General features: G+C 36.6%; 1 protein-coding gene across 2 annotated transcripts; it reads left to right on the top strand.

The window, feature by feature from the left end:
- Positions 1 to 14492: 14492 nt before the first annotated feature.
- Positions 14493 to 24052, top strand: LOC138122558 (glutathione synthetase-like). Of its 2 annotated transcripts, none has more exons than XM_069036768.1 (8): positions 14493 to 14668; positions 14722 to 15088; positions 15539 to 15672; positions 16617 to 16659; positions 16712 to 16950; positions 17005 to 17103; positions 23374 to 23814; positions 23864 to 24052. In XM_069036768.1, exons 1-8 carry the CDS (start codon positions 14634 to 14636, stop codon positions 23988 to 23990), a joined length of 1485 nt encoding a protein of 494 aa, XP_068892869.1. In that variant the 5' UTR covers positions 14493 to 14633; the 3' UTR covers positions 23991 to 24052. The 2 variants fall into 2 exon arrangements, with proteins under 2 accessions (XP_068892869.1, XP_068892868.1); XM_069036767.1 differs by lacking the exon at positions 15539 to 15672 and adding an exon at positions 15184 to 15365.
- The last annotated feature ends 803 nt before the right edge of the window (positions 24053 to 24855 follow it).

Here is a 24855-nt window from a genome sequence, read left to right as displayed (position 1 = left end):
TTTTAGAAAATGTGAAACTTATTTATTAGTTACTGTAAAGAGTTGCTTTCAAAAATAATAACCTATTTATTTTGTTCAGCATAAATGAAATGCATAAAAAACTACAGTGTTTCATTTGACAATCGAGACCGTTTAAATAAGGGACAAAAACTAATTGTAACTGAAATTGTTGGAGATTAGATTTATGAGTTTATGACTGTGGTTAGCTCCCTTTGTCGAGATGCGTTTGTGAATGGCGCTTTGTGTTCGTCAGAAAACCGACAGTGAGCGGAGCACTGCGAACCGTTCGTGGCGCGCATGCGCTCTCGAGGTTCACAGCTTCGCCGTCCAAATCAGACGAACGTAGTAAGTTATGGTATGTATTTAATAAAATGTATGGATCACCATATATGTAAGACAGCCTAACAAATTAATGAGTAAATGTTATAATCAACAGCAACGTCGCTCCTACCTTTTCAGGTAAAATTAGAAATCGGCCCCAAAATGGGCATTCAGTTATTCTGACGGACAAGCACCCGTGATGCTTAATAATATTTTTGCATCATCGGAACAACATATTAATAAATAGATAAAATTTTCTTTTTAATTTATTAAATTGTTTGATTTTTCCAAAGAAGGCATTTTTTACATTTTTCATATTAGTTTATGGCCCATTGCTCTGCACCCGATGCCGAATCTAAACAATAATTTCTTTTTTGATTACTTACCGTCTTTTGATAAGTAAACATGTTCATGAAATCGGTAAACACGTGAAAATGACCGGTGGTGCAAAAACGTTTCCTACTGACAAATTGTCATTACAACAGCTTACCTGTAAAATGGTAAAGAAAAAAAAAATTCTTCATTTTCTTCATTGTTGTAGCTACGGTGCGATCAATTAAAAAATAAATCGAGTCGGCGTGTTACCTATGGCAACCCATGCTATAGCATAGGCTCCAAAGCAAACTCGATTTATTTTTTAAATGATCGCTCGGTACTTTTAATTCGTTAAACAAACTTCTGAACTAACAATATTTGGGCTAATACTTACCTGCCTTAAATTGAGATTGCACATCGAAAACGCGTATTCTTTTTGGAGATTTTTGGGTCCTATTTTGGTTAGTAAATTCTCACCGTCTGTGGGAGACATTCTATTAAAAATTTTATACTGTCCGCTAATATGTTGGAACTTTAAATCTTTATAAAGTTCGTCGAGCCTTTTTCTCTTTTTTCATCAGATACCACATAATTCTTACTGCATCACTACACAGAATTAAAGCTAACGGTTTTTCGTTATCACTCTTATCACATACAGGTCGCTAAAAAGTATCGACACAGCTAAATATTTTTAAAACGGATTAGCAGAGCTCGTTGAAATTTGGCACACAGCTAGAAGTGTTTAAATTCTATAGGCCGATATTTTTTTCAATTTTATAATATCTTTTATTTTGAAGATACAAAGCCAACTTGATTTTTTTTAAATGGCATGAGAGGTCAAATTTAACACCGTTAAAAAGAATATTTTTTTGTGAATCCAGTGATGTAGCACATACATATCTCAATTTACTCGAAACTTTATAAAAAAATTATCGAATTAATAAAATTTGAAAAAATTTGACCTTTGGAATGTTTTTTAGCCATTGTTAATTTTTTGCCGCCTGCACTTTGGCCAAAAAATTAATAAAAGTAAATAATAAGTGTAGAAGTAAGACATTTAACTGAAACAGATACATAAAAGATAAAAAGTTTAAACCCGAAATACATAATTTTTAAGCAAAAAAATTTTTTCAAAATGGCGGCGATGTGAGCATGTGTTACATCACTGAATTCACAAAAAATACTCTTTTCAAAAATATTACATTTAAGTCCCCCGTGCCATTTAAAAAAAACCAAGTTAGCCTTGCATCTTTAAAACAAATGACGTTAAAAAATTGAAAAAACTATCAAATGATAAAATTTAAACACTTCTAGCTGTGTGCCAAATTTCAATAAGCTCTGCTAAACCATTCTGAAAATATTTAGCTGAATCCATACTTTTTAGCGATCCTGTATAATGTAGCTGTAATGACACGCAACCTCGGAACTATCGAACTGAACTGAGACGATTATAAAAAAAAATCACTTAAAAACATAACGCACTGAAACATACAAAACTCTCCTTCCCGCCAGTAGTTATCCTATACCTATGATGTTGTTTACAGAATTACAGCTGTGACTCTAAATGAAGTTTCAGTACAGGTATTTTCAATAATTGTTATAAACTGTTGTTGGAATTATTTATTCTTCGAGTATTAATGATATACAAAATAGTTATTTTTGTATTAAGTGCGCAAAGTGATTGTTTTTTGTTGGGGCATGAGAATGAGTTTTTGGTCGAGACCGTCAGGTCGAGACTTCAAACTCATTCGAATGCGCCAACAAAACAATCATCTTGCGCACGAAATACAAACACTATTTTTTCTACAACAGCATTTTAAAATTTTTGAATTTTTTAATTTTTGTAAAATTTTCCTTGGATGCTAAAATATTCGTCAAAAAGTTTCCTTGGGTGCTAAAATATAACTATTTTAGCATCCAAGGAAACTTTTTGACAAATATTTTTTCACTATCAAAAATGACATACTTTGCGACTTGATAACGATGCATAAATGTCACGTTTTTTTGACAGTTGTAGAAAAATAACTATTTTAAACTATAATTCGTTTTTTTTTTATGACACGAAGTCTATTTTCGGGCCCAAAACTAAAAAACAACCAACATTCTAGCTACTTTCTCCGGAGATGTGCAGTTATGGCTTTGCCTTTTTTTTTATTTTACGATGGGTGATTAAAAAAGAGAAGAAGCGGCGACGTTGGTGGCGAACCGAACTCTATAGAAAACGCGTCGGTAATGAACTTATGCAAGATTTAAAATTTCAACATGTCAGTGAACATTATAAAAATTTTACAAGAATGTCTCCTACAGACTTTGACAAATTATTGACAATGATAGGACCAAAAATCTCGAAAAAAGATACTACTTGTACGTTCGCCGAAGAATGAAAATTTTATTTTGAAAGCACACTTTAGCGACGAATCCCTTCCTTGTAACCTCCTACCTTTTCAGGTAAAATTAGAAATCGGCCCCAAAACGGGCATCCATTTTATTCTGACCATCGCCGAAATACGGGCACAGCACCCGTGATGGTTATATTTTTTTTTATTGGTAACCTATTTTACTTAATTAAAGCACGCCTCAGTGTGTATAAATCCAACTTTCAACAACGCCCGTTTTTTTAAGTTTCCATAGCAACATCAACAGCCCGAGAGGACCTGAGAAACGTGCACTCTCGCGTCTCGCCAGTAGTTTTCCTACGTCTATGATGTTGTTAACAGAATTACAGCTGTGAATCTGAATGAAGTTGAATTATTTATTCTTCGAGTATGTATTAATGATAAACAAATGTTATGTGCGCTATTCGACTTTTTGCAGCATAGACACTCGTCTCTGTGCCTGTGAAAAGGCGTGCGATCTATCAGTGAACGGAGTATAGAAGCTGTTCGTTGCGCGCTCGGTTCGTCGGCTGTTCGTGGCACCAATTTTGCGACGAGCATTACATTACATGTTACATTACATGCTCGGTTCGCGTAGTCTGTACGCGCGTTTAGATTATTCTCTAAAACTGTATGTCCACATGAGAATTTATTATGCATTAAAATATTACAACCGCAACATAAATTGCCCAACACTTAAAAACAGAAAGTTATTGAATGTATCGCATTTGTGACTTTGTGAAGCATTTATTTGAGGTAGTGTAAAAGATAAAACGGCCTAACCCAGAAAATATAGAAATATACACTTAATATAATAGTTATAATTGACTATAACATAATATCTTTAGAACCAAAGCCTAATAATAACTTACAATTAATTGGTAGGTATAAATAAAACTGTGGTTTAAATTCACTACAACAAAATTTAAACTTACTTCATGCCACAATTAAGTCTGTATGGGTTAGCCCGTTTCCATTTTGATTGTTTTATTTAGAATATTTGATTTGTTTGAATTGTATTCCTTTTTTTATTATTTTTTCGTTCTGAAAAATATATTGCGTTAATATTTTATTCTGGTTTTATTTTCTGTATCATTTTTATGGACATAACATCAATAGAATTGATTAGAATTCTTATTTGCTTGATTTACAATTTTAGAATTCCGCGTCGATCGGGTCACATTTTAAATTCGCGCGAACTAAACGAAAGCTACCGCGGCAAGAATCTTGAACCGCTACAATCAATGCATTGCTGGTCAAGTGCACTATCTGGTTATATGAGTAATCTGTGCTTATACAAAGAGTGGCCTATCCGTATTAGTAATCCGTGGTGGGATTCAGCGATAGAGGGGAATGAATACGGCTGTCAAAATTTCTCGACCGTTGATTGGTGGAGGAGGAAGTGCTGTCGCTGCTCGCTGGCGACACGTCGAAGCTTTGTGATATATATGATATATAATGTGAAATAGGCATTAGGTGCTAGACGTATTAATAACCTTATTTTAATATCTACTATTGCCTCATATCATTTTGCAAATTGCATTCGTCAATTCTGAAAAGCTGCAAGTGCTTAGATGTCATTTTCTGAAAACTAAACCATCTTTTTTATTAAACTTTGGAAATCAATAACTAAAATATAAAATAATTGTGCATAATTGTGACAGTTTATTTTGAAGTTCCTTCAAAATTAATTATCACGACCTGCTGTATTATGACCGGCCTGTTCAAAAGTGTAATTTGAGTGATCCCCGCAGAGCGCTAGTGTACGGGCGCTTTTTGGGGATATTATTCATCTTAAGTTTTTGTCACCGAGAGTTTTTCTGGTTCAAATGACATTCGAATTTAAAATCAAAAACACAAAAATGCAATTGTATTCAGTATTGTTTTAGAAAGAAAATATGAACTTACTGTGCTCAATCTTAACTCTAAAATCATGTCTAAACCTATTTTTCCGCATTTTTATTCTTCAGAAGCGCCCGTACTGTGGCGCCCTCATCGGCGAAAATTCGCTCTTTCTCGGAAACATTTTCGCAACGCTTTTTTAATGAAATGAACAGGCCGGTTATTATACAGCAGGTCGTGTTAATTATTATAACATTTATGACAATAAAGCTTAGACTACATTGGGTTTTTTTAAATGACATGTAAATTGCTGCCCGAAATTCCATGCTCGCAATAGTACCATTCTTTACACCATAATAGTTTTTTCTTGTAACACTCTTCGTCGTGTAATAATAAAGCAATTATTAGTATGTAGTTTATTTGACGAGTTTGTGTGTAAATTGGGCCTTTTTTGGCACGAGTGGGCCATTTTAAAACTCGTGGGCCTTTAAAACGCTCGTTTCACTCGCGTTTTAAAATGGCCCACTCGTGCCAAAAAAGGCCCAATTTACACAAGAACGAGTTGAATACAACGTTTTTTTGTTCGACGAGCCCTTTAAAGGCTCCAAATCGCTTAAAACCTTTAAAATTAGCTTGACGTTTCGTTTTGACAAGTTGTGACATTTATCAAAATCCGTTCACATAGGAGAAAATTCTCAAATTCTGACAGTGTCGAATAAAAAAACATAATTATGCTGCCCTTCTTTTCGTTGCCATGTTCAACACGAATTAAGCACGTCTAGGTAAGGAACAAATTATTTTAGTAGCTCGATTTACTTCAACGCACGCAGTTTTATTACCACAATTAGTTGAAAACTAGACTACTCAACATGTTTGTACAAACAAAGTAAATGAAATAATTGGCAATCACTTGTTGTTACGTGTGGTCGTACATTTTGTATCTCCAACTTCTATGTAATAATACATGAAAAATCATATTCCTACATTACGCAAACTTTATCTTAAAATTGATTGTACAAACAAATATCCAAAGGATAGTTGGATAATGTGGGTACTACTTTTGTTTGTGTCAGTTGTTTGCACATACATGTCTTATAAATATGATTGTACGTTTAGGGCCCCCTTAACTTTACACGAATGGTCCGTTCACAATCGACTCTTCAACGCCTACTACGAGGTGAAATTAAAAAAAAACATCCGATATGTTTAAACTGCCAATACAAAGCATACATTTGTCATAAAAAATTTCACTCAGTACGAACTACGAACACCACTAGACAGCGGACAGGTCCCGTCTCAATCTAGGAAAAAATTGAGATATCTGCGTCAGCTATCGCCTATCGTGCACTTTTGGGTGGCCGCATGTGAACTAAAGTCTGTTTTTTAATCAAAGAACCACGACCTGTTGATTTAGGTTTGCAAATATAAAATTTTACTAAATTTAGGGAATTTAATGATATCTATTGGCTACTTCTGCCAACGCCTGTCATTTTAATGTTCTTGAAAGTGACGGCCAAAATTTTTTTTTGGCCGTCACTTTCTTGACATTCAAGTAAAGTGTAAATAAACCTTTAGGAATCGTAACCCCACTTTCGATTCTTGTCATTTTGACAATCAATTTAAACTGTTTGAAGCTCAGATATTCCAAAAATCCAACATGAATAAACAAAATTAGAGCAATCGTATATACGTAGATAACCTGAGGTAAACGTTCTGTGTAGTAGAAATGACAAAATAATTTTGAGTTTTGAAATTTACCACCCAAAAAATAACGTTCATAATCAAGACGGTAATCATGATGACAATAAAGTACGGATTACAATTTTTTTTTTTTGAATGGACACAATGACGGCCAAAATTCTTTGGCCGGCATAGTACGTAAACTCACAGCTAAAATTTGAACGTGCTATTAAAAATGTCTGGCAAAGTAAGACATTTATAAAACTCTCAAATTAGTTGTTGTTAGGTGTTATTAACTTTATTAAATTGCTGCGCTACTAATATCTCCAATAACCTCAATTTTTTTATGATGAGATTTTTCACCCTATATAATTTTTGCTGTGTAAACCTGGTTTCTTCCTGCTAAACAAATGTAGTATAGCTCAAAAGTGTACAATGTTGTCAGCTCTATTTTGGGTGTAAATTGCGGTGTTGTGGATCTTTGATTAAAAAATAGACTATATATGTATAAACAACCAAATGTAACTATGACACCTGAACATACCTATCATGCAAACGCGATCAACTTAATCTGTTTTAAAACGAGTTTTTGGATTTAATTGTTTTAAATTCTCTTCGGCTTATTCTGAAACCCCGTAAACTATTGAAGATACCACGGATGTTATGAATCATAACAACCTTAAGTAGATGTCTTAAAATCCTCGCTTTACGAGCTCGGATTTCAAATCGACATCTGCGGTTGTTATGATAGTCATAACTCATAACATCGCTAGGTATGTTAATAGTTATAAATGAACCAACCGAGTGTTACGAGTTAACGCGAAAACGTAGCGGTTATTAGAAATTTAGGTTATGGGTTGGCGTCATAACTCCAAGTCAAAAACAAATGTAAATAAACATGGGACGGTGCATGGGGTTGTTTTTTTTAAATATTTTATTTATTTTATTATTTTATTTTTAAAGGAAATGAGAAACGACATCAGTCAAAACAACAAAGAAATGAAGAGCCTCAGAGAGGATGTAAGAACCATGCAGGTGAACTGGGAGAAGGAAAAGCTGAACCTGGAAGAAAAGATCACGAAAACAGAAGAAAAGATAGAAAAACTCGAAAAGGACAAGATACGCAACAACTTGTAGCGACAGGAATGCGGATGGACACAGAAGACGAAGAGCTACTGAGAAACACAATGGAAAAAATTATAAACAAAGAGTTAAGCCTAAACGTGAAAGTAAAGAAGGTGTACAAGATAGGGCAAGATAAGTACAACGTGGAAATGAATAAGTGGAATGAAAAATTAATGGTCCTAAAGACAAAAGGAAAACTTAGAGGAAAAGAGATTTACACTGATTCCGCATTAACATTAACGAAGAGAGAGATTCAGAAAAACATCAGAGACTTCGCCAAGAAAGAAAGAATTAATGGAACCACAGTAAGAGTAAAGTATCAGGGAGTGGAAATTGACGGTAGGAGCTGGAAATGGAACAAAAAGGAGCAAAAGCTCATGAAAGTAGGAGAAATTAAGGCTCCAAAAAACTAAGAAGCGATACAAGAGGCACAACAAAGACGACAAGGCAAAAAAAAAGGACGACGCAAACGGAATGTGATGAACAAACTGAACCGACAAACTCGGGCAAACGAGCAAAAAAATCGAATAAAAAGGAAAAAAAGAATAAGAAAACCATCAGACTGGGCACATGGAACGTAAGAACAATGTTAGCGCCAGGGAAGATGTCTGAAACAGCGAGAGAAATGAGAAGATACAAAATAGAAATACTCGCAATACAGGAAACAAGATGGCCAGGAAAGGGAAAGATAGACAAAATGAACTACACACTATATTACGCTGGGGAGAAAAAGCAAGGGAAGAACGGAACAGCATTTTTAGTAGGAGGGGGGATAAGAAACAAGATAATGCAATATGAAGCGGTGGATGGAAGAATATCGTGGATCGGAATCAAAAACAAGCAAGCAAACATAACAATGATAAACGCATATGCGCCAACAGAGAATATGTGAGAAAGTAAAAAGAAACGACATCTTAATGATAGTGGGGGACTTCAATGCGAAGATAGGGAAGGAGGAACGCAATGAAGGTGTAGCAGGGAAAGAGACAATCCACGATACCACTAACATAACAACAACGGAGCGAAGATTTGCGACCTGGCGGCAGCAACAAACACATTCATTGTTAGCACGCAATACAGACATAAAAGAGAGCACAAGATAACATGGATGATTCCAGGGGGGACAGAGGGAAACCAAATAGACCACATGCTAATCTCCAAAAAGTGGAAAAGAATAATACAAGACGTTAGGACATACAGAGGGGCAAATGTCGACTCAGACCATCTCTTGGTTGTTGCCAAAATGAGGATGAAGGTGGTCAAACTAACAGGAGGCAGTAGGAAAAATAGATGGGATGTAGAGAAGCTAAACCACACGAGACACAACGATGAGTACAAAAAAGAGATGAGAAAAAAATTAGAAACACGAGAAGAAGAAATAGACATCGAGGAAGAGTGGAAGAACCTAAAAGAAAGCATAATGGACACGGCAGAAACAGTGCTTGGACGAAGAACAACAAGAAAAAGAAAGGAATGGTTCGACGAGGAGTGCGAAAAAAGAACGGAGGCGAAGAACCAAGCCAGAAACAGATGGTTAAAGACGGGAAACCTAAAAGATTTAGAGAACTACAAAGAAAAAAGAAAAGAGGCGATCAAACACTGCAAACACAAAAAAGAAAGTTGGATTAGGGAGCTCATGCAGGAAGTGGAAGTCAACAATAGGGACAGCAGGAAACTGTATGAACTGATAAAACACCGGAACTCGACGAGTAAAAAGACACAAAGAATAGATAACAAAAGATGGGAAACATATTACACGGAACTTTTTAGGGAAGAAAAAGAAATTACAGGGAGAAAAAAAGAAAAAGTGGAAATGGAAGACAGTAACAATGAGGACGACGCGCCGTCTTACGACGAATACATGGAGATCATCGCACAGTTTAAGACAAAGAAAGCAGCAGGGCCGGACCAAACCAGTAATGAATTAATCAAGCAAGGAGGGCACAAACTGCTAAGCAGAGTTTATAGAATACTAGTGGCGGTATGGGAGAGCGAGACAATGCCAGAAGAATGGAAAACAGGACTACTCATTCCACTACTTAAGAAAGGAGATCCTACACAATGTAGCAACTACAGAGGAATCATGTTACTCAACACAACATATAAAATACTAACATCGATTATCAGGAAGAGACTGACAGAATACACAGAAACAAAACTAGGGGAGTATCAGAATGGATTCAGAAAAGGCAAATCAACCATAGACGCAATACACGTTATATCACAAATAATAGAGAAGAGCTATGAATACGACATAGAGTTACATATATTATTTATAGACTTCAAACAAGCCTTCGACAACATAAACAGGCGCAGTCTAGTAGAGGAAATGCAACAAATGCAAATACCGGAGAAACTAATCAAGCTAACGAAAATGACGATGGACAACTCGAGAGCAAGAATATCTACAACAGAGGATGTAACAAATGAAATAAACATAGAAAGAGGAGTCAGGCAAGGAGACGCACTGTCCACAACGCTCTTCAACATCGCACTAGACGGCGCAATAAAGGCTGCAGGACTGGACAGGCCTATTACGGTGAGTTCAACTCAAGTAATAGCTTACGCAGATGACATAGCACTTATAACAAGAGATAAAAAGAGTCTGGGAGCGGCGCTGCAAAAGCTAGTTACAGAAACAGAAAAAAGAGGTCTACAACTCAACCAAGATAAGACTAAATACATGATAGTCTCGAGAAGAAAGACAGACCATATTAAAGAAACAAACCTAGGGAGTTACACGTTTAAAAAAGTAGAAAATTTTAAATACCTGGGAGTGAACGTGAACGAAAAAAATGAACGAAGCGCCGAAATCAAAGAGCGAATACAAGCAGCGAACAAGGCTTACTGGAAGTATCAAAGATACCTAAAAGACCATCACATCAGCAGAGCAACAAAGATAAAAATCTATAAGGCAGCAATTAGACCCGTAGCGACTTATACAGCGGAAACAATGCGACTCACTACTACAGACGAAGAGAACCTCGGGATATTTGAAAGAAAAGTACTTAGAAAAATTGCAGGGCCAAGAAGAACAGAAGAAGGGGAATACAGGACACTAATGAATCATGAAAAAGGGACATAATCAAGGGAGAAGATATTGTAGGATTTGTGAAAACACAAAGGCTACGGTGGTTCGGACACGTGCAAAGGAGGGATACACAACACATACTAAGAAAAACCCTAAATTGGAGACCAGTAGAAGGAAGACCAAGAGGCACACCAAGGATAAGGTGGGAAGACCAGATACATGAGGACATTAGAAGGATAGGAATAGAGGATTGGAGAAACAAGATTCAAGATAGGAAGAGCTGGGAAAAAACCATACGAGCAGCCAGGGAGCAAGGCAGAATCTAAAGATAACAAGAGAGAAGAACAAGGCGGAGTGATTCACCGCAGGAAAAACAGAATCGAAAAACTCCAATAGGAGTAGCTTAAATTCGGCATCGAATAAACACTTATATACATATACATTTAACAGTAATATGGAAAAAATTATTAAGTACAATTTACAGGTTAGGTGGTTATGCCGGGAAACAAGGAGTATAGAAGTATAGGGAGGGGACATACGCAAGCTTATGGGCGCGGTAAATTGAAGCGGTGAGGGACAAGGAAACGGGTGCAATTTTATGCAACCCGTGAGGTACGCCCCAGTTAACACTACTTGAGATCTTGGGAATTAACAATAAAACTGCAGGAAAATAAAACACTATATATTTTTTTGCATCACAAATGTATTCAGATTATGAGAAACTAGAAAACCACACTAAATATTACAACGCAAGTGATTTGATTTACTTTCTTGGGGCGTACTATGGCGGACAATAAATTTAGGCCGGCAAATTTCTGACATTTCAAAAAAGTCAATGCAAGCGAGCATTTATTGTCATTATGCCTGATGTGTCAGTTTGTCAAACTGAAGGTTTTCAAGCTGTTTGGCGTTTCCTTCGCCCTTTTCGTAACTTACAGATCATGACGCATTAGCATAACTGATTTGTAGTAGCACTGCTCTCTGGTGCACGCTTCTTTTCCCAATTTTAATTTTGATTATCGCTGTCACGATGACAAGAATGACAAAAATCGAAAATGGGGTTAGTTGAACATAATGCCAGCTTCACATTTTGATGTCAAGCCAATGACAGGCCGGCCTAAATTTATTGTCCGCCATAGTACCATGTAAAAAAAAGCGTGCACCAGAGAGAAATGCTACTACAAATCAGTTATGGTAGTGCGTCATGATCCGTAAGTTACGAAAAGGGCGAAAGAAACGCCAAACAGCTTGAAAACCTTCAGCTTGACAAACTGACATCAGTCATAATGACAATAAATGGTCGCTTGCATTGACTTTTTTGAAATGTCGGAAATTTGCCGGCCTAAATTTATTGTCCGCCATAGTACTAATAGCAGACATGCGCATTAAGCGTCGTTTTCATGGTGGCTTTACAAGCGTGGCTCGCTCGGCTTGGAAACCGCTCGACCAATGGGAGCACAGCTTTTAAAAAACGCCGCGGCGTGACTCGGACTTTGCTAGAATAGGAAATATTTCTATTTTTCAAAGCCACGCTCAGGCTTTGGAAGCTTGCGCATGCGCTCGAACTCTCAACTACATAATCAAATCAGCTGATGTCACAGTTCAACGCTAGCTCGCTCAATAGCGCATGCGCGTTGGTGTGGCTGTCTTGAAGTAGCAAGCCACCATGAAAATGAAGACGACTCTTCTAAAGCCAAGCTAGTCGAGCGAGCCACGCTTGTAAAGCCACCATGAAAACGACGCTTTAAGGCGGCTTCACTCGGCCGGCCGTATGTCCCCTCCCTATTATTCTATACTCCTTGCCCGGAAAGCGAAAAAAAAGGATGGAAACATACCGTGATCACTTCAACAGATCGTGACCTGTTGAAGTTGAACTGAAATAATAACCAGTAAAAGGTAAAAGCGCATGCGTCAGTCGAAACGATCCAACTGACGAGGTGGCGCTCGAGAGGAAAGGGGAGTGCAACGTGCAACACTTGGACTTTGGGTCAAAGTGAATTTGTCTAACAGGAACGTTCCCAAAGTGAGCCGAGTCATTTGAGGAAGCTCTAATGCGGCACCCCCCACTATGAACCACTTGTCAAAATGTAAGAGTAAATCATATTAAAAATTAAAACGCCGACTACACCTGACCTGACCTGACCTGAAAAATGATGTGACAGCGTCCTTATATCGAAAATAACTACATATTATTTTGCACGTTTGAACCTGTTGTACTTATATGTATGTATGTATGTATTATAATTCAGAATAAGTGGCATCGCGGTAGGCGTTGGAAATTCAAATTTACGTTGGCAGCAAGACCCTTGCTAATAATACCCTAGTTTCGATGCTGTTGGTAACCTTCACTTTTAATTTGGCCTTGATATTATCATTGGAATCGTTTTGTGTTTATTTTCTTGTTATAAGTATTTGGAATGTCCTTGTTTCATTTATGAAAAGTGTATTATTTGTCTGGGGGTTATCTCTGCTGTGGGTGAAAACCATGTCAAAATTATGTAACGCATAACCTCAGAATAACGTAATGACGGTTTCACATGTTTACTAAATTTTTTGACATTACATAAAGCTCACTTTAGAGAATCAACGCTTACCGCGATGCCACTTATTCTGAATTATACTATACTCGATTTTTTACAATCGACTGTAAATCTCGAGTGGTTTATGGTTTTATAATTCTAATTTCGTGGGATGTGGTGACAACATTTGAAGAACGGATTATGATTAGTGATTACATTGATAACCGTTTTTTAACATTCTGTATTATTCTGTACTAACATCTTTAAATATTTCATATTGATATTTTTATCAATTTCAATTTTTGATGTCTTGCCGCCACTATTGACTGGAAAAATATTGACTCGGCCTGTTATCTACCGCCGAGCGGCGATCGATTTAGTAAAGTTGCGTGGAGGTTGACCACAGTAGATTTACTCATTCAGTAGGGACACGGAGCTGTTTCGGTTATCGCCAAATTCGAATACGCATGTCTTCGCAGCGGCGGTCCTTTACAAGATGCTCGTAGCGTGGCGCTGCTGTTTTTGGCGCCTTCACGCCCTGATTTCTACATTACAACGGGTGTTTTTTAAAATTTGGCGTCGAAGTTGGCGTTGAAGAGTCGATTGTGAATGCGCTATACGGATCACGGATCAGCTGTTTAAATCTTACGCCTTTACATGAGTGGTGCGGACTCAACTTCGACGCCAAATTAAAAAAAAAAAACACCTTTAGAGATCAGTACTGGAACCATGTATCTTGATAGAAAGAAAATTTCTTTCCGTTTCTTAAGTTCCTTTCTATTTGCCGCTAACCAACCATGTAGAACCAATGGTGAAAACGGACGCATAGAAATAGAAAAATCTCCGTAGTGCACTTTTGCATCTTTCCAATTGTCCATCTTTGTCGTTCACCAACTCAATGCATATGGCGTTTTCTCCCTCCACGAGTCTGGCTGAGTGCATAGAATGAAATTGCCGCGAACGATGGTGTTGCCATCTATGGCATTTTCTAGCAAGGACCGCCAATACCGCCATGTTATTAAAAAATCTGGCTGACGAAACTTCAAAGGTGCCGACCCTAGCTGTCCCTACTGAATGAGTAAATCTACTGTGGGTTGACGCTAACAGTATTTTCTAAGTATTTTACTGTCCCGTCTGCAAACACTTCATTAAAAATTTGCAAAAGTGGAAACGTAAACTACTCTATTATTTCTATGTAAATATTTAACAGACAAGACAATCAAATGACTTTTCAAGATTTGACACGTTATCTGATTTGATTTGACGTTTATCTGTTAAATCGCTAACTTCTCGATTGTTTGATTGTCAAATCAGATGTAATAATTAGATAGCATGTGCAAATAAGACAGATTGAAAATGACGACAAATTTAAGTGGAAAGTGTTTGATAAGATAACATAGCGTTGTCCGGAAAGTATTCTTTTTCATGTCAGTCCCACAACCGCTACTTAAAAAACGGAAGCAAGTGTCTTGCCCCGGTCTCGTGTTTTACAAAGTCTAAAACGCTGTTTCAGAATGTCCGAGGGAATCAAATATTTGCCACTCGTCATCCCTTTGCCTCTTCCTGAAGACCAGCTGAAGGAAGTCGTTGAGAAATCCAAAGACTGGGCTTTGATGCATGGAGCGGCAATGAGGTCGAAAACGCAATTTTCGGAGGACTCGCTCCAATTCGCCCCTTTCGTCCTCATCCCGTCTGCATTTCCCCGTCGAGAATTTATGAAATCGATTGAGATCCAACTGATTCTGAACGAACTAATGCACAAAGTGGCTCATGATCGAGAATTCCTCACTTCTAGCCTCAAAGAGACCATCAAAGTTGACGAATTTACGAGGAATTTGTTCCAGATTTATGAAACCGTGCATGACGAGGGCGTCACACAGGTATGCACTTTACTTTTTCTTTTTTTTTACTTGCTGTACAATAATAGCTAGAGTAATGTAGATTTGCTTAAAAACCGATGACTGTTGTGTATTAGCCGATTAGTTTGGGTCTCGTGAGGTCAGATCTGATGTTGGAGACGGAGTGCCCGGCGAAAGCCGATAAATGCCGTACCTCATCCTCAGCAGGCATCTCATATTGTTGCTGGAAGCAGATCGAGTTCAACACAATTGCTTCAGGTTTCGGCTGGTTGGGCCCATCATCGGGTGCTATCCAGAGGTAAAGAAAAGAGACCTCTGTGTGCCGCGCTTTGCGTTTCCGGGGAAATGAATGCAATAATGAAGGTTCTGCGGTTTTGTGTTCGATTTTTCTTTTCTCTCCTTGTAGATAGTGTACATAGCTGATGGAATGTGTGTGAAAGTGATCTGTTGTATTTCTCCATTTGATTTCAGCGAGCCTCTTTGGGACTGCTGCGATCTGATTATATGGTGCATTCGTCGTCTACTGACAAAATTAAACAAATCGAATTAAACACGATTGCCTCGAGCTTCGGAGGCATCGCCACACACATAACGCTATTCAATAGGTACGATTTTTATTATACTGTAGTGCATGGAAACACGCATGTGTTTTCAATTTTTCTTTCTCACTAACACTCAGTTTTGCATGTACACGTGTCGCATGCGAGCCTTACTAATCCATTGTTTTTTTTTTTTTTTTAAATTTCAATTTCGCACTAACATTTTTTTGTGTGAATATCCTTCATTATTTCATTCATTTGAATAGTTTTCAATGTTGCTATTTTGTTGTCCACAAATGTAGTACGTCGCACCTTGACGGGGTCGTTTTTAACTAAAAGTTGTACTTTCACATGTTCTAGCAAATGTTGAATTTTCATTGGTCACTTGTGCCACAATGGCACAACAAACATTTAAATTATGCTGCTCGTTATAGGTTGATTGTTTTACAACATGTCAAGTCGTTTGCTAAATTTTTGTTTGGAAAATTGGAAACAGTCGAAAGTTTTCCATTGTACCAATTAAAATCTCAGAGTGGCCTTTGTTAACTTTGTTATCTGTAGTGTGTAGTGACATTTTTAAAAGTCAAGTAGGCGACTTCTTAATTGCAATCAAAAATCGAAACAAAAAACACTTACCTATTTTTAAACGGAAACAACAAAGTTCGCCCGATCACTGATGTTTTTAATGGATCTTTAGATTAGATTAGATATTGTTTTTTGTGTCATAAATCTGGTTACGTAACATCCATTATGTTTATTTATAATTGAATTAAATCAGTCTGTGACCGTCCCAGACAATTTTTTATGATGAATGTTTAGTCGTCGGTCCGCAAAGTTTTCAAAATTGTTCTCCAAACCAGCACCATCTCTTATACTTGCGGGGAAGTTTGTGGGCACGCGTGATTTTTATGTAATTGTACTTTTGAGTATGACCATAAATAAGACTGGTGCTTCGAAATGGATCGAACGACGCTCACAAATTCCTTTTTCCCATTTCCTGCCTCTTTCAGGTACATTTTGCAAGAACTGGGTCACAGTGACAAACTCAAAAACGTAAGAGAGTCGCAAAGAATCTGGAGAGATTTTATTGATGTAATTGTTTCAGTTGCCCGACAACAATGCTCTGGAAGGTCTTTGTAGTGGCATGATCGAGGCCTGGAAGTTGTACGACGATCCCCAAGCTGTCATTCTGTTCATAATAGAAGACGTCACCTTTAACATTTGCGACCAGAGATTCCATGAGTTTAAAATACGCGAAATGAACCCTCAGGCCCGGGTAATCAGGCGCACCCTGACCGATATGGCGGAAAGGGCTAGTCTGGGGAAGAACAAAGAGTTAATTATGTAGGGTCGGGTGGGATAGTGAGTTTGGGCAGTTGATTCAGTTTTTCGTTGCAGCGATGGGTGCATCGTCGCCATGATTTATTTCCGAGCGGGATATGAACCGGGCCATTATCACAGTCAGAAGGAATGGGATGCAAGGCTGCTAATGGAGAGGTAAATAAATTATGATTCCGTGTAGTGGCCTAGTGGCCGAACACGATCAATCTATTGACAATATTGACATGAGTTAATGGTGCTATTCTCTAAGCAAAAGTCGCCCACTGTAACTCTATAACTCTATAAGCTACAGTCTGTAACACAAAATGGTATTCTCTAAGGGAAATTGTCTCTGTAACATACATTCTATGGCTTACAGTCGATGTAAATTTATGATGAGACAAATCGTCACCATAAGCACTGTAAAGCCTCTGTAAGTCATCAATTCATCATAAATGTCAGTAGGTACGGTCGGTGGACAAATAAAACTGGGACACTTAAAATTTAATCTATGTAAATCAGACCATTGAATTGTCAATATATTTGTCAGTGTCTATATAATATGTCATACCAAAGTTAACCTATTTGTGATAAAGCCGTAATTAAACGATGCAAATTTATAAATTTTGACTTATGTGATTGTCATTTTTGTCCCAGTTTTATTTGTCCATTGACTGTACATGTAATCTTGACGTTTGGTTTCATGTTAATTCTGCCTGCTTCTACCGATTATCCCGACTCACTATCACAAAGATAAACATGAACAAGGCCCATTCTTTTGGCGATAAAACGGGACCAGTACCAATTGCATTTAATTTCTTGGACAACTTATACCAAGACTTCTGTTCGCGTTATCTAAAAGGACCAGATTTATTGCGATATCATTTTGCGCTTCTAAAATTAGTAAAGTAAAGACTTCTTTGCGGGATGCTTCTCGTTTATTTCTCGATTACAAGTACCGTAGAGTATAGTCTATAACTAACAACTAGTTTGAGTTTGAATTGGGGGGTGGTAACCCCCACCAGTGGTAAGGCTAACGGCCTGAACAACTTCCAAATGTAATTGGAGGAAATGTTTGGATTTAATTCGCCACAACGAAAAATATCATCCGTTTCCATTAAGTTCGAATATTCTTGGTACTGCTCGGAAATTGTATCGAGTGTTCAAATGACATCCTGGGCTGGGAAGGCGTTGGAAACCGTCAATTGTTGTGCTTTTTTAAAGCGTAGATTAATTGGAGCATGTTGACAGCTAACCTAAAATTTAGAGCCAAAATGTTTTTCTTTTTTTTCTTTCTTTGCAATGTTTTACATCAAAAATAGAATAACGTAGCGATTCCTATTTTCGAAGCAAATATCTAAGGGCACCCTTTGCTGAAAACAAACATGTTTAATTATGTTGCGATTAAACATAAACAAATGTCATTCGTGTCAAACGACGGGAAATTCAAACTTTACACTGTTCTAGACGGTTTAATTTTTCCAACGCCTACTCAGCCCAAGATTTCATTTGAACACACCATATTTTGACACCTTTTTCGTTTTGTAATTGTTCATTTTGACACTTTCCATTTTTGAAAGGTACGAAATTTGCATTTGCTCCACTAATTTTCAAATGTATTAAATAGCTCTGTAAGGCAAATGCTTACAGAGGTATTTAGAGAATACGAATTTTATGTATCTCTGTAAGGACGTTTCTTACATTGCTCTGTTAGCTACATACTGTAACTTTTTACATTATGCAGTGAAATTTTAGAGAATAGCACTATAAATTAGGAATGAGAGAAATAGCAGAATCTACAAGCGAATGTTTTTGTATAGAAAAAGCGTTATTAATTTTTCTATCTAATTCGGTTTGTACATATACAGGGTGCGTCTACTAAAACTTTATATCCGAATATCTTTTTTAATTATCAATTAAGGTAAACAATATTGAGCAATATTACATATCTCAATGACCTCTTGACATGTGCTTAACAAAAGTTAACGAAACCTGCAAGGATACAGAGCTATTTGAAAAATAACCGCAGTAATTTTTTATTTTTTTTTGGGCTTTTCCTCAGATTACGGAGTATAACATATTCAGCTGTGGCATCTGTATCTCCCTGTATGGTTTTTATTACACTTTTACTGATGACTACGCAATAAATTTGTGTTAAAAAGAACTAATTTTCCAGCTGTGTTCAAAACAGAGTTTATGCGTAAAAAGTTGTTACGAATTTGTTTCACAGATTACTCATTTTTCAGCAAATAATTTAGATACGTCAATTTGACGGGGCATTGTTATCTTATTTAAAATTCTTTTATTTCTGAACTATTCGGTAAAATACAACAAAAATTCAAATAGGTATGTATGTACAAACCCCGGTGTAGGTACGTCTGCATCCTAGGGATCAGTCTTCTCTCGAAAAATTTACTTAAACTATTTTAAAGTAAGTTTTCAATAAAACGAATTTAAATGTTTTTAATTTTATTTTTTAAACAATGAATCATGGGGTACCCGGTACCCTCCTAATTTTTTTGTTTTTATTTATAAAAGTGGCTATTATGGAAGTGGGTGCGTCAAGCTTAAAGAGGGGGTGAAGGTGAATAAATAATTTAAGCACATCCTAAATAATAACAATTAAAACATCTGCAATAAATTCAACAATATAACACAATTAGCACCAAAGAAAATTTAAAAAATGTACTCAAAATAATTATAACCAAATAAGATGCTCAAAATTTATTTAGGCCATTAACTTCCACACATCTTTCAATTCTGGAATAAAAACTCCGTGAAGTTGCAGTTGCAGGATCATTTCATATGGATGAAATTTCAAAGTTCTAATAATCGTGCTTTGTGAGACATTCAGTGTAGCCGCTACTGCTCTTGTGCTTGTGTGTGGATTTTCAGTTACCTAATCAACAACGGCATTTTGAAAGTTTATATTTTTGGGGAGTGCATCCCTTACTCGTGGCAATTCTTTAACACTGCCAGTATCTTCAAACAGCTTTACAATTCATCTGATATTCATTTCGGAAAATTTATCATTTTCTTGACGGGCTTGAAGAATTCTTGCTGCGGCTCGATAGCACCTGTGACACTCTCCATACGTAAAAATAATATTAATTTTCTCTTGCTGTGAGAACAACATCTTGTATAAAAGATTATTTCAAAGATTTCACAAACTTTTTTAATTTGACGTTGTCAAATAATAAATTAATTATGTTTTTTTTTGTAAATCAGTAAGCCGTGAAGTACTTTTTTACGTAAATACACACTGGTGAATGAAGTCTGGAAATTGTCTTTATTTAACATTAATTTATTGGTCAATAATAAACACTAGGATGATTATTAGGCAGAAAATCTACACAGAAACATTTGATATGCATGTTAAAAGTTATAATGTTAGAAAATGCTGAAAATAATTTTTTTTCATTAATTTTTTTCTTGAATATTCCTCTTCTGTCCAGATCCTTGTTAATTTTTGTAGTGCCTATGTAAAGAGGGCAATGCAGCCTTTATTAAGACTAAATATCATTGAGCAGTCATTTAAAATAACGAAGATATTCAAATATAAAGTTTAAGCAGACGCACCCTGTATTGTTAAAAACGTTATTTCCAAAAAAAAAGAAAATAAATAGGAGCAAGTACAAAAAATTGAAATCATTTTTAATCTTTAAAAATTACTACTTTCAAATGTTCAAAAGTGAGTTAGATAAGTTTACCGTAATGATGATGATATAATGGTGAATTACATTGGTGCAGTTACAGAATACATATTCAAATTATAGTAAAGGAATTTATTTATACCTACGCTATGCATTCAACGATACAGTGGATTTTTTATACATAATTTTTATTTATATTGATTGCACCATGAATCATTGGCTGTTTTTTTTTAAATCCTCCACCACCAGGCGGCACGGCAATTTTGCCGGAGTACATACACTATTACGGATATTACTATCAAGTAATAGTGCAGTGCTGATCAACATGATTACCGGCGTCTCGCCCCCACATTTTGACTTTGTTGTGTTTTATTATGTTCTGTGTCAATGTTAAGGAACTTCCTCACGATATGACATGAGTATAATAATATACCTTTTTGAATTTCAACTACCAATGTGTTACCTAAATCCAGAATTTTTAAATTTTTAAAAAGAGATTGCGGTACTATTATTCCCTTTGCTGAAATTATAAGTGGTAAAATCGAAATTTTTTCTAAACACCAAAGATGTCTCACAGCAACGGAGAGCACTAAATATTTATTAATTTTTGTGTTATATGTCTGTGTTATACGGTGTGATTAATTAAAAAATAAATCGAGTCGGCGTGTTACCTATGGCAACCCATGCTATAGCATAGGCTCCAAAGCAAACTCGATTTATTTTTTAAATGATCGCTTGGTATTATGTGAATTTGGAACAGCTATATCTAAAAGATATGCTTGCTTTTGTTGTTTATTTAAAATAATAATGTCTGGTCTGTTATGCTTAATATGAATGTCAGTTAAAATTGTTCGATCAAAATATGATTTGTAATTATCATTTTTATACTATAATTGTAGTAACCTATCACACTACAATGTGTAATAATATTGTTAACGTCAGATGTCAGGTACTCGCACCCCCACTTTGTCCTTACACAGGGAGGGTTCCGATACCTGCACCCCCGAAAAACCATTATTATTACTTTAGCTCTCAGTAGCAGACATTGTAACTTAAATTCATAACATTTTCAGTTACACAACAACGCCATAACAAATATGTATAATAGTAGTTTATTTAAGGAGTTCATGTGTAAATTGGGCTTTTTTTAGCATGAGTGGGCCCCCGACGTTTTTGTTTTTTTTTTGTTTTGTTCGAAGAGCTCCTTAAAGGCTCCAAATCGCTTAAAATATTTAAAATTAGCTTGACGTGTCGTTTTGACAAGTTGTAACATTTATCAAAATCCGTTCACACAGGAAAAAAATTTCAAATTCTGACTGTGTAGACAAAAAAAAAAAAATTGTTAAAACGTTCAATGAAACGTTCTTTCTGATGATTCCTTCTTGGCACTTTTTGCTACATTTCGTCTGCATTTATCAACGGTGCAGAATCACAGGAAAATATCTGATGATTAACAATCAAAGTTCATTTCCGTGTTTACAGTATTCTGTATTCTGCTGATAAACTTTCTGTACAAAATATTGTAACATTTGTATAGTCTTTGCCAAAACCAAATAACCACCAACACTGCATTCTACCCAGAAAATCAACTGGCAACGTTGTATACTTAGATTTGATTGTTCTAGCATTCTAGTAATATCAAAATTGCCATTATATCGCGCGTTCAAATGAAATCCTGGGCTGAGTAGGCGTTGGAAAAATTAAACCGTTTAGAACAGTGTAAAGTTTGAATTTCCCGCCGTTTGACACGAATGGAATTTGTTTATGTTTAATCGCAACATAATTGAACATGTTTGTTTTCAGCAAAGAGTGCCCTTAGATATTTGCGTTAAGAATAGGAATCGTTAAGTTATTCTATTTTTAATGTAAAACATTGTACAGAAAGAAAAAAAGAAAGATTTTTTTGGCTCTAAATTTTAGGTTAGCTGTCAACATGCTCCAATTAATCTACGCTTTAAAAAAGCACAACAATTGACGGTTTCCAACGCCTTCCCAGCCCAGGATTTCATTTGAACACTCGATACTATCGCGGCCAAAATACTTTGGTCGTCAATGTGACATAAATGACATTCAATTGTAAAGCAAACTTTAGGATGTTTAACCTTATTTTTTACTACTGTCAAAATTATTTTAATCGATCAGTGTCATACGGGTGGGGTAAATCCCAGCTGCGGAGGCAGGGTTCAAAAGCAAAAGATCAACATGGTCGGGATTTAGACAACCTTCAGAAGCAAGTAAGACGATTCTATATTTATCAAAAACTGAAGGTGCCATATTTTTGACAAGAATAATTTGAAATTGTCATGTATATTGACATTAATACTTGATTTACATTTGAAGTGTCAAAAAGTGACGACCAAAGCATTTTGGCCGCGATAGTACACTAAGGCCCGGTTTATTCACTTTCAAGTAAATATATCTGGCCAGTAGTTGCTATGATTTAGAATCTGCTATTGGTGGATCCATGGTAATTAACGTTCAAGTAAAGTTACTTGAAGGTGAATAAACCGGGCCTTAGTGTAATTTTGTTTTCACCAACTTAATTCAACAGCTGGTGGTTATTTGGTTTTGACATGGCCTATAGCAGTATTTTCTACGAAGCGAATGGTGTCCTGTTTTGTGTGATTTCTCAGATATTCATGTCATTTTCTACGAGAATATTGTAACAGAAATTTATCGTGGGTCAAAAAAAATGTGTCCCTATTCTTTATCTCAATCTCAAACAACGTGAAAATATAACACATAATTCTACAGCGGTGACATAGACTAAAAACTGTCAATTATGAATTTGTAGATCGCGGGCCATCAAAAGTCCATCGATTCAGTACCACTTGGCCGGCACGAAAAAAGTTCAGCAAACCCTAGCCCGACCTGGTGCCTTGGAACAATTTTTGTGTGAACCATCAAAAGTGGAGCGCATCAAAGAGGTCTTCACCGGTTTGTACAGTCTCGATTTTGACGAGTTGGGGGATCAAGCCGTGCAGCTGGCGATCGACAATCCGGAGAGGTTCGTTCTGAAGCCTCAGCGCGAGGGCGGCGGCAACAACGTTTACGGATTGGAAGTGAGGGATGCCGTCAAGAAAATGAAAAACAGCCAGGAGCGCACCGCTTGGATCTTGATGGAGAGGATCCATCCGCCGTTGTCCAGGGGTTACATCGTGAGACCAGGGGTTAGTAACGTTCCAGAATTAGTGGACATGGTGTCGGAATTGGGGATATTTGGAGTCGTCATAGGGTAAGTATCATAATTGGTGATCAAGGTTGTACGACCTGAGCCATCGCAGGGATTCCGAGACCATCACGTACAACAAACAAGTGGGTCATATGTTGAGAACCAAAGTGTCAACTGCCAATGAGGGTGGCGTGGCTGCGGGGCTGGGTGCACTGGACAGCCCATACTTGATAGACTAAACAATCTACCTACACTTATATTTTTCTATGGTTTTATTTCTAATAAAAACACTTAAGGAAGATATTCTTTTTTATTTTTAATTACATATACAAATCTAAGTACCTAACTACAAAACTGAATAATAAAGGCTACTCATTGTTATTATTATTATTGTTATTTTCATCGTCAGCCTCGTCATAAGGGTCGCACGAGTCAAAAAGGCCCTTCCTTCTTATGCGATGGAATTCCTTTTCGATGTCGTAATTCCTGAAAATTACCGCCAGTATTTGAATCTAGTTCAGCGAGCAGTCGTCACGGGGGCAGCACAAATTTTTTAAAAATTTGCAATTTATGTTTTTGCTTTATTTATACGGTCAAATCAACCAAAATTGAGGTTTCTTGGTTTGAAACGAATGGAAATAATTTCGGATACTTACTTATAATATTCCGCGTACACATTTTTGCGTCCGTTGCCGAAAATGAACTTCATATAAAGTCCAGCAAGGGTGCAGGTTACTGCAGTCAGAGCCAGATTTCTTTTGATTTGAGCATTGAGGAGGCCCCGCATCTGCGGCTTGGGTATTTTGCCGATTTCGTCTGCCATTTCCGCTAAAATCGGAGGAATTTTAGTGTTGTTATTAGAAAAATGGTGGACACGTACCTTGTGGATCCCTTCGGTGAGTATATTTTTTATCGGATTATCTTTAATCAAACAGAGATACGTTTGCGCACTTCGATGGATAACTTTTAATTTTTAGAAAATTAGGCAATTGAAGGTCTGGAAATGCACGGACAATGCGAAAACTGACAAAGCCGTCTTGATTAAGAATAAATATTTACCAATTACGTCATGTTACCACAAATTGTCGATTCTTTCATGAAAGT

This window comes from Tenebrio molitor, chromosome 2 (genome assembly GCF_963966145.1).
Source record: "Tenebrio molitor chromosome 2, icTenMoli1.1, whole genome shotgun sequence".
NCBI classification, from domain to species: Eukaryota; Metazoa; Arthropoda; class Insecta; order Coleoptera; family Tenebrionidae; genus Tenebrio; species Tenebrio molitor.
Note: the sequence above shows the minus strand (reverse complement) of the source record. Positions and strands in the feature narration are given on the sequence as shown.

What these genes read in the sequence shown, in the direction of transcription:
- LOC138122558 (XM_069036767.1), top strand. Translation starts at nt 14,634, where the DNA reads ATGTCAGTCCCACAACCGCTACTTAAAAAACGGAA. An exon ending in AAGAACAAAGAGTTAATTAT is followed by an intron (nt 16,951 to 17,004) that starts GTAGGGTCGGGT and finishes TTTTCGTTGCAG; the next exon opens with CGATGGGTGCATCGTCGCCA. An exon ending in GCAAGGCTGCTAATGGAGAG is followed by an intron (nt 17,104 to 23,373) that starts GTAAATAAATTA and finishes ATGAATTTGTAG; the next exon opens with ATCGCGGGCCATCAAAAGTC.